Raw genomic sequence first — 14393 nt, 5'->3', positions numbered from 1 at the left:
AACAATATGGAAATGGGGTGAGGAGTTGCAATAGAAATTTCTTTTTTAAAGTGTGTGTGTGTGTGTGTGTGTGTGTGTGTGTGTGTGTTAGGGAACATGCATGCCATGCCATGGTGTGTGTGTGTGTGTGTGTGTGTGTGTGTTGTGTGTGTGTTGTAGGGAGCATGCATGCCATGGTGTGTGTGTGTGTGTGTGTGTGTGTGTGTGTGTGTTGTAGGGAGCATGCATGCCATGGTGTGTGTGTGTGTGTGTGTGTTGTAGGGAGCATGCATGCCATAGTGTGTGTGTGTGTGTGTGTGTGTGTGTGTGTGTGTGTGTTGTAGGGAGCATGCATGCCATGGTGTGTGTGTGTGGGGGGGAACAGAGGCCACATTGTGGGAGTAGGTTCTTTCCTCCTGTCATTTGGGTCCCCAGGATGGAATTCTAGGCTTTGCAGCAGGTGCCTTTGCTGCAATAGAAATATCTGGTGGAGAATGTTTAATGTTACAGCTGAGATTTAAGCTAGAATGAAAAAAAGGGGTGGTTCTCCTAAAGGGAAAGTGGGCACTCAGAGACATGGGGCTCCCTTTTCCCAGGGAGAGGTTCCAGGGCTGCAGGCAGGTTGGGAAAGGGGCTGCACAGTGGTTTGGAGGCAGGGTGCTGGCTTGCTAGAGAAAAGACACGGACTGGGTAGCAAGAGTCATGTGTGGCAGGGCAGGTGAGGTGTGGAGGGAGTTCGAGGCCGCCAGGTTCCAGGTACCCATGAATCTCAGGAGGGCATTGAAGCAGTCCCTTTCCTGGTTCTCCCTCTTCTCCCCCAATGGCACTGACTGGTGGGGTGGGGGCCCCCACGAGCAGCCTTAGGGGGCAGCAGCTGGTGAGTCGGGAGGAATCTGTGTGCTCAGCAAACAGCAGCCTTAGTGCCCAAGGGCTGCCTCCTCCCTCATCAATCAGCCTCAGCCAAATGTCCCTGCATTCCCACCACCCCAAGGGGACTGGGGCTGGGCCAGGGTCCCCAGGGGAGTGAGAAGGGGATGGGTATGTGGAGCTGGGGTGGGGCTTAGGTTTCTATCCATGGGCCTGTGTTCTTCATGTCGTGGAATGACTTTCTTGGCCCCCTGCCACTGTTGGGGCATCAGCTACAAATCACCTGTGAGGGGCTGCTGGTGGAGAAAAGGTTAAGAGGGATGAGTCAGGGTTACAGAAGAACCCGCTCTGGCTCTCACAGGACTGGTCCAGGGATGGTCAGCAGGGAGGCTCCTGATACAGAGGCCCTGTCTTCCAGACAGGGCCTCTGTCTTCTGATGGATGCTCTGGTCAGTCAGTGGAGACCCTGACTCCCTGAACATGTCTTCCCAACTTCTCCTAGCCTAGCACCCAAACCTTATGCCTTGCTTCCCACCAAGATCTAGGGGTGTGAAACCCCACTTCACCCAAAATTTGGTATTACCCACTAGGGACTGTGGCTTCTAGATCTTAGCCTCTGGCTCCCTCTCCCCGTCAGCCCTTACTCCCCTCAGGGACCCAGGCGTCCTGCCCACTCCCTTCACCATAGTAACTATTCTTCTTGGAGTTGCTTAAGACTTTAATATCATTTCATTAAGTCAGTAAGTTCCGAGAAGGTTGGGAGCACAAAGAGACTAGGAGTGGGCCAAAAAGGACCAAGGTAGGGGGGAAGAAGGGAAGAGGCCCCTCTTCTCCGTGGAGATGGGTCTGAGAAGTCAAATATTGACAGTGAGAGAACAGACCTTATTAAATCTGGGACAGGGGTGTGTGGGTAGCTGTGGGAATGGCCGGATGCCTGGGTTCTGAGAGTGGTGAAGGTTCCAGGCACAGACAAAAGCCTGTAGTTGGGAGGATACACTCAGGCTAAGGGACTCCAAGGTACAACTGGTCCATCCCTGTCCCTATCCTTCGGGATGTGCGTAGGCTTGCCGCTCTGGCTGTTTCTCAGCTGTCCCCTAGAGCCCCTAGGGACAAGCCCCACATCGCAGCTGTGACTGCCCCCCCATCCCTTCCCTCCACCTCCACCTCTGTTGATGAGCTTTTGCATCGTTTAATCGGATTGAGCAGTAATTAGCAAAGCACGATGTTTGATTACCTATTTAGCATAATGTGGGGGGCTGGGATCCCTAGGCACAGCCACAGTTGAGCGGACTAGGAAGAGAAAAGGGGGCTATGCAAAGTTCCGTTTCCTGAGGGATTTGTGAACCTGCCCTAGAGGATCCCCACCCTGAGCCTCCCCACAGATTTTCAGTCCTTTGGGATTTTCTCTTGGGATTCTGACCAGCCACATCACCTCTCTCTGCCATGTGGTTGGAAGATTACCTATGTGTTCTTGCTCAGCCCGCGTGCTGTGCAGCTGGTTTTAGGGTGTGGCAAGGCCTCCTTCCCTCAATCCCTACTCTCAGCAGCAGGAGTTTGGGCTGGACCGGAAGACCACACAAATCAGAGCCCAGACAGAAACTCATCTTCAGGATAATTGTGATAGCCAGATGTGGTGGCACACCCCTGTAATTCCAGCACCCAGGAGGCAGAGGCAGGACTAAACGTTTGAGAGTTTGAGGCCAGCTTGAGCTTCATGGCGAATGGTGAAGGCAGTGGTGTGTGCGTGTAAGGGAGGAATCGTCAATTACGGAATGATGGTGGGTTGGGTCAGGGTGTGGGTAAACACATTGGCCTTCAGGGGTACTAGGGACTGCCACTTCCGGCAGTACTAGACTGGCAAAATAAGACCTGTCAGGTGTGAAACTGGGGGAACTGAGGTGTCAGCTTCTCTTCCCATCCAGCAAAGAAAATGTCATCAATTTAGCTCCTCATGGAAATGTAATCAGTGGGTTCGCTGCTGGCTTTGTCTTAATTAGGCACTATTGATGGAAGCAGGGAGGGCGCCTCCCAATTCCTATGATTCTGCTTCCTCAAGGCATTTCCCACGTCTCCCTAAAGCGTCTTGCGACCCCGGGTCCAGCTGTTTTTTATGCCTTCCAGCCACCAGGACACGTAGCGCCCCCTAGCACCCGCTCAGGTCTGCCCCTCCAGCGCTCCCCAGGCTGCTCTGGGACGCAGCCTTTGTTCCTATGGAGAGCAAAGCTCCTCCCCGGCCGGGTCACCTTCCCCGGGGAGTCCCCGCCTCTCATTCGCCCCCCCCCCCAAACCAGCCACGCTTTTAAAAGCCAATCCTCAGATTTAAAAAAAAAAAAAAAATTCCAGTTCCAGACTTCACCCGTTTCCCCCGCCCCGTGCCTCCCAGCAATCCTAGACCCCAATCCGGGCTAAGAAGCGGGAGCAGCAGGAGGGCAGGGGTGCTCCAGCCCCGGTTTTTCCCCTGGACCCAGCTGCAGCCGTGGCTGCCTGGAAATCCTGGAGAGCTTTCTAGAAGGCGAACGAGCCTCGCAGGCGAGACCCCGAGCGCCACCTGCTGGACCCGTGCAAGGCCGGAGCCCATACACCTGGGGGCCGGGGTCGGGCGTTTGGGTGCCCCGTCTTTTCCACGTCCTGCGGGATGGTGTCGCATTGTTTTCAGTCCCAGTCCTTCCAGCTTAGTCTTCAAATCCAGCCCGGAGCCGTATCCCGCACCCTCGGACCCCCCAGATTTTGTAGCTGTCGAAACCCTAGGCCCCCTGCCCTCTAGTCTCAGATCCACGCGGGAAAGACTCTCGTGGGGTGGGGCCCGCAGAGCCAGTGCGCCTGCGCAGTGTCCGCAGGTTCCGCAGACCTGCCACTTACTCACCCTGCCCCGGGTTGCCATGGCGACGCGTGCATGCAGGCGCGGGCTCAGGAGGGCCACGCGTGTGGGGCAGCTTCTTAGTTGGTGTGACCCAACCGTCGGTCTAGGGAGGAAAGGGTCCGCGTTGTGAGGTGTGTGCCGGGCAGAGGGAAGGAAAGAACGCTGGGGAGAAGGGGCAGTATAGGGGAGGAAGCAGGAGAGGGGGTGGAAGGGGACCTGGGGGGGGGCAAGAGGAAGAGGGGCAGTTGAGGGTGCAGTGAGGATGGGACAGTTGTGTGGAAAAGAAATTGTGAGGGAAATACTGGCTCCTGGTGACCAGTTTGAGGAGCAGGAGCAGGAGGGCCCTGAGGTATTTTCTAGCATACTCCAGGGTGTCCTGGGCTGGGACAGTTCCTCCTCATGCCTGCAGTGCCAGCCCCACGATGATGTCTCCTGAGGCTCCAGTTTGAGGCTCAGCAGAGCTACATGTTTCCCTTGAGGCTGATGAAGGAAACCACATTCTTGTAGTTGGTTTTATTGATTTGTTGGCCTAACAGAACGTTTTTCCTTGGAGCAAAGTACAAATCCTTCAAGTTTGAAATTCATAACCCGTGATCAATGCCTGTGGCAGCCTGTGGGGATGAGGAGAGAAAGCCACAGGTGGCTGCCAGCCTCTCGCTGAAGGAAGAGGGAGTGCCCAGAATTCTAACGTGTGTTCCTGGAGATTCTGTGTCCTGCCATGGTTGCTACCTACTTTTTTTTTTTTTTTTTTTTTTTTTTTTTTAAGGACCCATGGGGTCTTCTTCAGTTCCTTGTCACCACTGCACAATTTGAAATTCATGGTTGGATGGCTTTTGTCCTTCTTGGTTCCAGGTTGTTCTCAAGGACATTTGGAATCTAGAGACCTGATGTTCTGTACTTTCATAGACTTAACAGGGCTAAGAAACTGAAGTACACACAAAACAGGATTCCCCACCCCCTGGGAATTAAAAACTCAAGTGACTTGTGCAAATGTTGTTCTTTGTTTCAGGAGGTTGAGATTTCAGTGTGGGTAGGAGGAGTGTTTTTCTATTTAAGTAGGGAGGGAAGGAGGTACACAGGGAAGTCATCTGGGTTTGAGTCAGTGACAATGGGTGGGGATCTGGGGATCGTGGGGACTGAATTCCCCTTTGTGGGCCTTCTCTTATGCAGGATCCTGTAGGATAGTGTGGCTGATTGTATATTTCCCATACTCCTCAGTAGTGGGGCTTTTGTTATTTTTAAAAAGGATTTATTTTGCTGGGCGGGTGGTGGTGCACACCTTTAATCCCAGCACTTCGGAGGCAGAGGCAGGTGGATCTCTGTGAGTTCGAGACCAGCCTGGTCTACAAGAGCTAGTTCCAGGACAGCCTCCAAAGCCACAGAGAAACCCTGTCTCCAAAGGATTTATTTTAGTTTATGTGTACACATATGCGTGCAAACATGTGTGTGGGAACTCAGGTCATCAATCTTGTTGGCAAGTACCCTTACTCACTGAGCCATCTTACCTGTCCCAGGCTCTGACTTTTAATCTGATTCTCTAAAGAATTCGGGTTTGGGGGGGTGAGGAGTCCTTTCTCTCTCTCCCTTTTTGAATTCAGTGCTCGGAGTCTAACCCAGGCCTTGCACACAAGGCAAGCGCTTTACCATTGAGCTGTAAGCCCCAGCTGCAAGGTTCTATTGGGGACAGGCCCTGAGTGAATAGCAGGGTGTTGGTATCCTAGAAAAGGTGAGCATCTTGGGTATCTCACTCAGTTTCTGAATCCAAAAGCGCCTGTGTATTGGGAGACTGGTTAGCATGGATCTGGTGGTAGACTTCTGATACCCATGTACCCACAGGTTTTGCCTTCAAGATGTCTAGCAAAACTGAGAAGAAGCGAAAAGTGGGTGGCCGGGGAGGTCCCCGGGCAGGCCGAGGTGTCCGAGCTGCTCAGTCGGCTGTGGCTGCAGAAGCTGCTGATGCTTCTCTGCTCTCTCCTGATCAGGAGCCAGATTCTGAGGCCACCAAGGTTGAGTCTGGTGAGTATTTGCTGGAAGAGAAGGTACTTAGAAATGGAGGACCGGGAAGATTGGAGAGGCTTCTCCAGTGGGTTGTTTTTGTTTTTGCTTTTGGAGATAAGTTCTTTTTGTGTAGCTCTGGGTGGTCTCAAACTGGCTCTGTAGACCAGGCAGGCCTGGACCTCAACAGGGATCTGCCTGCCTTTGCATTACAAATCCTGGGAAAGGTGAGAACATCACCATGCCTAACTCAGGAGTGTCTTGGGGCTGGGGAGCCAGACCAAGGAGTAGGAACAATGTAACATGGTATCTGCAAGACTCCAGCAGAACCTCTGTCCTACTCTGCTTTTTGTTTTTCTTTTTATATGCGCACGTGTCCTCTTCCTGGCCAGCCTCCTATTTATTCTGTCTTAAAATTTCCCATCAGTGTGCCGGGAGTTCACCAGCCAATGCTTTCTCTAGCCTCTTCCTTATTTCAAGTGTTCCTGGTTGTTCCCACCCCACTGTAGAGGGTTTGATCTCTTCCTTTTTCCTATTTTCACCCTGGGTGGCAAAACAAATAGTGTTTTTCTTCCATTAAGCCCATCACCATGGAGACCCAGCCTGCTTTGCCTCCCTTTGAATCCTAAGCCCGGCTGATGCTTTGCACCATCTGTTGAAAGCTCCTGCGTTTTCTTCCTCATCTTGGCAGAGACTTGGTAGATTGTGGAGGTTCAGGTTCAGGGTGACAGGAAAAGAAGCCTACATGGAGGGAACAAAGAGCTTAAATAGGCTGCCTCTTGTGGATTTGATACCGGAGCCAGCGTGGTTGGAGGACATGTGTGTGGGGAGGTCTTGGTTGCTGCCAGTCATCTTCCCTTTAGATCAGTGTCCAATGGACATGAGACAGTGAGCCAGGTGTAGGTCTCACCTTTAAAATGGGACTTGCTGTTATTGCCAGCGTCCTATAAAGATGAAGAAAAATAGAATCTTCTCCTGCTTTTTTTTTTAACATTTATTTATTTAATGATTATTATTATTAATTATTTTTATTTTATTATATGTGTGGGTATCTTGCCTGCATGTCTGAGCACCACATGGGTGTCTGGTGCCTGAGGAGGAACTCTCATACCTGGAACTCAAATACAGATTGTGAGCCCCCACATGGGTGCTGAAATGAAACCTAAGTTCTCTGGAAGAGTAGTCTCTTGAGTAATCTCTCCAGCCCCTCTTTAGATATTTACTAAGATATTTAGTGCGTTGTGTGTGTGCCTGCTCATATCATGGTGCATATGTTGAGGTCAGAGTTAATTCTTTCCTTCCACAATGGGGATTCTAGGATCAAACTCCAGTCCTCAGGTTTGGTGCTAAGCATTAATTGCTGATCCATTCCTCATCCCCTTTTTTCCTTCGGTGTTTAGGGCTGAATCCAAGGCCTCATACATGTTAGGCAAGTGCTCTGCCACTGAGCTAGAATCTTCCTGTATTGGGAATAGACTTAGGGCTGTGGGCACGCTAGCCACATACCCCCCACCCCAAACACACACACTGAGATAGGGGTTTTCTTATATATCCCAGCAAGGCTTTGAACTTTTATTTATTTTTTATTATTATTTTTATTTATTTATTTTTGGTTTTTTGAGACAGGGTTTCTCTGTCTGTCCTGGAACTCCCTCTGTAGACCAGGCTGGCCTGGAACTCCCAGAGATCCACTTGCCTCTGCCTCCCGAGTGCTGGGATTAAAGGTGTGCTTTGAATTCTTGATCTTTCTTTTTCAGGCACCCAAATTCTGGGGCTATAGACCTGAGCCACCATTCCTAGGTCCTTACTAATATTAACATTAATGATTATGAGATTAAGTACAGATCTAGGGAAAAGGTCCATGAACTTACTCTAGGATCTAGCATTGCAGACAAGTGCAATGTTTTTCTCTGATGTTTCATGTGCTCAGTTAAAGGCAGTTTAAAATTGACTCATTCCAAGAAGCCTGGTACCAGGGGAAGTCAGGGGAGTCAGCAGGGAAGGTTTGGTTTGGAGAAATCTGAGAAACAGAGAAAATACTTCAAAATGAATGCATCAGCCTGCAGAAACCATGGAAAACTTATCTCTATTTTAAAAAAACTTTTTTCCTTTCTTTTTAATGTTTATTTTGAAACAAGGTCTCTGTATGTAGTCCTGCCTGTCCTGGAGCTTGCTGTGTAGACTAGGTTGGCCTTGAACTCACAGAGATCTGCCCCTTGGGATCAGAGGCATCATCAGACCTTGCTCTTAAAACCTTTTACCTGTTAAAAATTGTTTATTTTTTAAAGGTTTTTACTTGTGTGTGTGTGTGTGTGTGTGTGTGTGTGTGTGTGTGTGTACATGGGAGGCCAGAGTTTGATAACATTGGGTGTCCTGCTCAATCACCTTCTTCTTCTATTACTATTATTATTATTATTCCATTTTTTGGTTTTCTGAGATAATGTTTCTCCATTAACAGTCATGCCATTCCTGGAATATGCTGTGTAGATCAGGCTGTTCTGGAACTAGCTCTTGTAAACCAGGCTGGCCTGGAATTCACAGAGATCTACCTGCCTCTGCCTCCCAAGTGCTGGGATTAAAGGCGTGTGCCACCAACACCTGGCTATTATTATTATTTTTAAAAGATCTCTCTGCTGATTGGCTAGACTGGCTATCTAGCCAGCCCTAGGGATCCTTTCATCTCTGCTTTCCCAGCAGTGGGATTGTAAAGTGTGCAGACCCAGCAGTGGGGTTGTAAGTGTGCACATCCAGCAGTGAGATTGTAAGTGTGCAGACCCAGCAGTGAGATTGTAAAGTGTGCAAACCCAGCAGTCCAGCAGTGGGATTGTAAGTGTGCACAGCCAGCAGTGGGATTGTAAGTGTGCACAGCCAGCAGTGGGATTGTAAAGTGTGCACAGCCAGCAGTGGGATTGTAAGTGTGCACAGCCAGCAGTGGGATTGTAAAGTGTGCACAGCCAGCAGTGGGATTGTAAGTGTGCAAACCCAGCAGTGAGATTGTAAAGTGTGCAAACCCAGCAGTCCAGCAGTGGGATTGTAAGTAAGTGTGCACACCTAGCAGTGGGATTGTAAGTGTGCACAGCCAGCAGTGGGATTGTAAGTGTGCACACCCAGCCTTTTACATGGGTGCTGGGGACCGAAACACAGGTTTGCAAGCCAGCACTCACTTCACTGACTGAACCATCTCCCAGCTCCCAGACAGCCTTTTTACATTTTTTTTTTTTTTTGTGTGTGTGGGGGGGGCAGGGCTGAAGAGATTGCTCAGAGGTTAAGAGCTTATACTGATCTTGCAGAGGACCTGGGTTCAGTTCCTTATACTTAAGTCAGGTGGCTCCCAGCTGCCTGTAACTCTGACTCCAGGGGATCATATGCCCTCTTATGGACTCCAAGGGTACCGACACTCTGTGCACATACGTACGTACGTACGTACGTACGTACATTCATACTTAAAACATAATCAAAATAAATCTTAAAAAAATAAATTTCCTGGGCCGAGCGAGTGGTGGCACATGCCTTTAATCCCAGCACTCGGAAGGCAAAGGCAGGCGGATCTCTATGAGTTTGAGACCAGCCTGGTCTACAAGAGAGAGTTCCAGGACAGCCTCCAAAGCCACAGAGAAACCCTGTCTCAAAAAACAAACAAACAAACAAATTCCTTGGTCTAGAGAGATGGCTCAGCGGTTAAGAGCACTGACGGCTCTTCCCGAGGACCTGAGTTTGATTCCCAGCACCCACATGGTAGCTCACAACTGTAACTCCAGTTCAAGAGGATCTGATGCCTTCTTCTCTTCTCGATAGGCACCAGGTACACAAACATACATGCTAGAAAGATGCCCACATACATAAACTGATGATAATCAGTGAATAAAATTTAAAAATTAAATTATCTCTTCTGGGTACTTGGAGTTGAACCCTGGGCCAGGAGCACACGCTACCTCACATCCTTTTCCTCAAGTTTCCTTCCTTACCTTTCCTTCCTACCCTTAATAGGAAATTTCTAATCAGGTTTATAGTTCTTTTTCTGTTTTCTCAAAAGCTCTACCCAGGAGCAGGGGAGATGGCTAAGAGGTCAAAGGTGTTACCTCCAAGCCTGATGACCTGAGTTCCATATTTGGGGCATACAGGGTGGAAGGCAAGAACCGACTCCTACATGCTGTCCTCTGACTGCCATATACACACGGTGGCGCCTTTGTGCCCGCCTCCTCCCCTACACAAATAATGTATTAAAAAAAAAAAAAACAAAAAAAACAAAAAAAAAACTTCAGCTCTCTAACGTGCAATTCCCAACCCTGTAAAGTCTGGCATCTAAACTTATTTGGTGGTGAAACCTAACCTAGACTGACACAAAGGTATTTATGATCTGTTTAAGACACTTAGTATAGATATTCTACTATTTTTACTGCAGAATTACAGTAATAAAAAATGGGTTGTTAAATATTGTTCTAGAGCTCTCTGGAATGGGAGTCAGGGATTTCATACCAAACAACGTTAGATTACTTTTATTTGTTTTTTGAGACAGGATCTCATGTGGGCCAACTTTGCCTCTAACCTCCTGTGTCGCTAAAGTTGACCTTCAACTTCTGATCCCCCTGCCTCCTCCACCTTCTGAATGTTGGGATATAGGCATGTGCCAACTGGAGATTAAACCCAGGTTTCATGCATGGGAAGCAGACCCTTTACCAATTTTGCTGCATGGTTACCAACCCCAACCCCTATGTTACATACTACATTACAATTTAATTTCTTTTTTTGTTGTTGTTGTTTGTTTGTTTGTTTTTAGAGACAGAGTTTCTCAGTGTAACAGCCTTGGCTGTTCTGGAACTCACTATGTAGACCAGGCTGTCCTTGAACTCACAGAGATGTGCCTGCCTCCTCCTCATAGTGCTGGGACTAAAGATCTGTGCCACTATCACCCAGCAACATTATGATTAGTGTTGTTGTTGTTATTTATTTGTATGTATGTGTGCCTGCGTACCTGTGTGTGTCATGGCACATGTATAGAGGGGCTGCTCTCTTCTCCCTCCAGTGTGGGCTCCTGGGATTGAACTCAGGTTGTTAGGCTCCATCGGCAAGTGCTTTTAGCTGCTGGGTTATCTTGCCAGCATCAACTTTTTTTTTTCTTTAAGATTTATTTTATTTTTAATGGCTTATATGTAAATGCGCCTGTGTCTGAGTATGGGTATTATTCATGTGCATGCATATGCCTGAGGCGACCTACAGGCAGCTGTGAGCCATCTGACATGGGTGCTGGACTTCAAACTCTGCACGAGCAGTACATGTTCATTTATTTATTTATTTATTTATTTTGAGGCTGGATCTCACTATGAGGCCCTGGCTGGCCTTGAACCTATAGAAACTTACCTATCCCTGCCTCTTGAGTGCGAGTATAAGATGATCTTATGTAGTTCAGGCTGGCCTTGAACTATTCTCCTACCTCTGCTTTCTCTCCATTGGGAATATGTAAATATGTACACCACCATTCCTGGATTTCAAACAGCAATTTTAAAAATCACACACGTTAATACAACACAAGCCAAAGACACTCTAATTTGATGCTTACATGCTGAGGATCGATGCCAGGAAAATATTAAGGGCTTTGTTTTCCATAATTAAACCATTGTGTTTTTACGAGAACAGAAAACTTGGTATGTAGAGTAAAAACCCTGCAATTCATAACGTACAATAGTCTCCAATCTGAGCTGAGGTGTTTCATGCAGTGTTTGTTGGCAGTGTGTTGGTGGTGCGTGCAGCGTGGTTTTGTGTGTGTGTGTGTGTGTGTGTGTGTGTATGTGTGTGTGTGTGTGTTTAGTATCAAGGCTGCAGTGAATTGCAGGATACAGTACGGGAGGTGGATGACGGCTGCCAGACACACCTTGGGTTCATTATGTGTTTGATTTTCTAATTTTTTAAAAAGGAACTTATTATATTATATTTTTATTTATTTATTCTCTTTGTGGCATGTGGTGTGCATGTGCCACAGTGCTTGAGTGAGGTCAGAGAACAACTTGTTGGAGTCAGTTCTCTCCTTCCACCATGTGGGGCCCAGAGATCAAACTCAGAGCACCATGCTGGTAACATGTGTCTGTTCCCACTGAGCCCTCTTGTTGGCCCTTTAGATTAATTTTGATCAGAAACTTCTTACTGTTGCCCCATGTTCTGCTATGCAACCCCATATGGGATGCAACCCATGGTCAAGAAACTGGACCCTAAAGCATACAACCCACTGGTTTTTTGACATATTTAAAAGTTGTACAACCATCAGTAGTATCCAATTTTAGAACATTTCCATCCTCCCAAAAGAAAGCCACTATAAGCACCTTGACAAATTGGTGCCAGATGATTCCTGAATCTTTACTTCTTTTTTTTCTTCCTGCGAGTGTATGTATGTTTGTGCACATTGCATATGTGTATGTATGCATTTATTTATGTATACACATATATGTTTGTGTCTTGGTTTGACTTTTATTGCTGTGATAAAACATTGACCAAACCCAACCTAGGGAGGGGCGGGACCATTTGGCTTACACTTCCTGATCACGATCGATCATTGAGAGACCTCAAGCAGGGCGGGAATCTGGAGGCAGGAACCAGAGTGTAGACCATGGAGGAATGACTTTAGATTATTTTTTTAAATGTGTATGGAGGTTTCACTTGCATGTACGTCTGTGCACTACACAGGGGTCAGAAGAAAGTGTCACCCTGGAACTAGACTTACAGATGAATGTTAGCCACAATGTGGGTGCTGGAAATCAAACTTGGGGAGAGCAGCCAATGCTCTTAATGCTGAACTATCTATCACTCTAGCCACCTGGTTTGCTTTTTTTTTTTTTTAATACAACCAGAAGCACCTGCCCAGGCATGGCCACACACAGTGTGCTGGCCCTCCCAGTATCAATCATTAATCAAGAGAATTCCTTCACAGACTTGCCTACAGGCCAGTTTGATGGAGGCATTTTCTCAGTTGAGATTCTGTCTCCTCAGGTGACTCTTGCTTCTGTCAAGTTGGCAACAACAACAAAGCCCTAACCAGTGCAGCATGTGTATGCATGTATGTGTCCATGTATGGGCGTGTGGGTGTACAGGCATTTGGGTATATGAATGTATAATGGTCAGAGGACAACCTCATGTGCTGGTCCTTGTCTTCTGCCTTGTTTGAGACAAGGTCTTGTTGTTGTTTTTCCACTGCACACACTAGCCTAATTGGTCCACAAGCGTCTGGGATGTTCCTGTCTGTGTCCCATTTCCCTGTAGAAAAGCTGGGATTACAGAAGCTTGAACTACTGCGTTCTGCTTTTATGTGGGTTCTCGAGATTCATATTTAGGTCTTCTTGCTGGCACGACAAACACCCACTGTGCCATCTCCTCTGCTCCCCTCTTTATTTTGCTCAGTTAATTAATTGTTTTGAGACAAGGCCTCAACCAGTGGTTAAGTTGGTGCCATCTTCCTGGCTGTCTTCCGAGGGTTGGATTACATGACCCACTGTGCCCTGCTGCTTGTTTATTTTGAGACAGGGACTTCCGTGTAGCCCAGATTTGCTCAGACCTCAGGGCAGTTCTCCTGCTTACCAGCATGAGCCACCCACATCTGGCTGGAATGACTAACTCATGGGCTCATTCTTTTGTGGTTGCAGAGCCTTGTCCATGCTAGGAAAGAGCTCACCCTGCCCTCAGAACCTGAATGTTAGCAGCTTTCCCTCAGATCTTGAATGTCACTAATCTATATTCTCTCTAGAGATTTTCTTTCTTTTTTTTTTTTTTTTTTTTTTTTTTAGTTTTTTGAGACAGGGATTCTCTGCGTATCCCTGGCTGTCCAGGAACTCCCTCTATAGACTAGGCTGACCTTGAACTCACGAAGATCCACCTGCCTCTGTCTTCCCAGTGCTGGGGTTAAAGGTATGCGCCACCACTACCCAAGTATCTATATATTTTCTTTGCTGAACATATCATATAAATGGAATCATTCAATAATGTACATTGATATATCTGGCTTCTCTTACCTAGCATAAAGTTTTCAAGGTTCGACTATGTTGTAGCATGAATCTTACTTTTATTTTTTTTATAGTGAATAATAGTCCACTGTAGATGCATACCATATTTTGTTTATTTGGCTATGCTTTAATGGACACTTGGACTGTTCCCTCCTCCCCCCTCCCTCTTCTCCTTCTACCTTCTCTGTCAGTCCTAGGGGTGGAACCCGGGGCCTCATGTGTGCTAGACAACCGATGGGCTACTGAGCTACGGCCCTTGCCCATTTCTAACCCCTCCCCCATTGTAAACAGTGCTATTGCTGAAGACATTAACAAGGCTGGTCAAGTTCATCTCTGTAACTTTGGAGGCTGTCCTGGAACTCGCTCTGTAGACCAGGCTGGCCTCAAACTCGCAGAGATCCGCCTGCCTCTGCCTCCCGAATGCTAGGATCAAAGGTGTGAGTCACCACTGCCCAGCATGTTCTGAAGCCTTTTGGGGACTGTCTATGAGTGGGATTCCTGGGTAACATGGCTCCTATGTCTGACATCACTTTTGTATCTCCATTCTCTCCAGAGCATGCACTAAAGGAACCTCAAGTACGTAAAGATTTGGATCCTTCGATGGATGTGGTAGGTTTGCGTCTCCCCCAAGGATCATAATCCTCCCAAAAGCGGAGGAATGGAAGCCTTAGTGGTGGGACAGTATTTGAGGAATTCTTTCTGGTCTG

The 14393-nt window shown here is 47.8% G+C and overlaps 1 protein-coding gene across 1 annotated transcript in view; it reads left to right on the top strand.

Moving 5' to 3' along the window:
• The first annotated feature begins 5556 nt into the window (after nt 1-5556).
• The window catches only part of Dnah2 (dynein axonemal heavy chain 2), a 109740-nt gene continuing 100903 nt past the window's right edge, over nt 5557-14393 (top strand). Inside the window, exon 1 of the mRNA XM_035448122.1 lies at nt 5557-5745. Coding sequence (XP_035304013.1) covers nt 5557-5745 — 189 coding nt within the window. The remainder of the gene's footprint in view (nt 5746-14393) is intronic.

The sequence above is a fragment of the Cricetulus griseus genome, chromosome 7 (genome assembly GCF_003668045.3).
Source record: "Cricetulus griseus strain 17A/GY chromosome 7, alternate assembly CriGri-PICRH-1.0, whole genome shotgun sequence".
In the NCBI taxonomy this organism is placed as follows: domain Eukaryota; kingdom Metazoa; phylum Chordata; class Mammalia; order Rodentia; family Cricetidae; genus Cricetulus; species Cricetulus griseus.
Note: the sequence above shows the minus strand (reverse complement) of the source record. Positions and strands in the feature narration are given on the sequence as shown.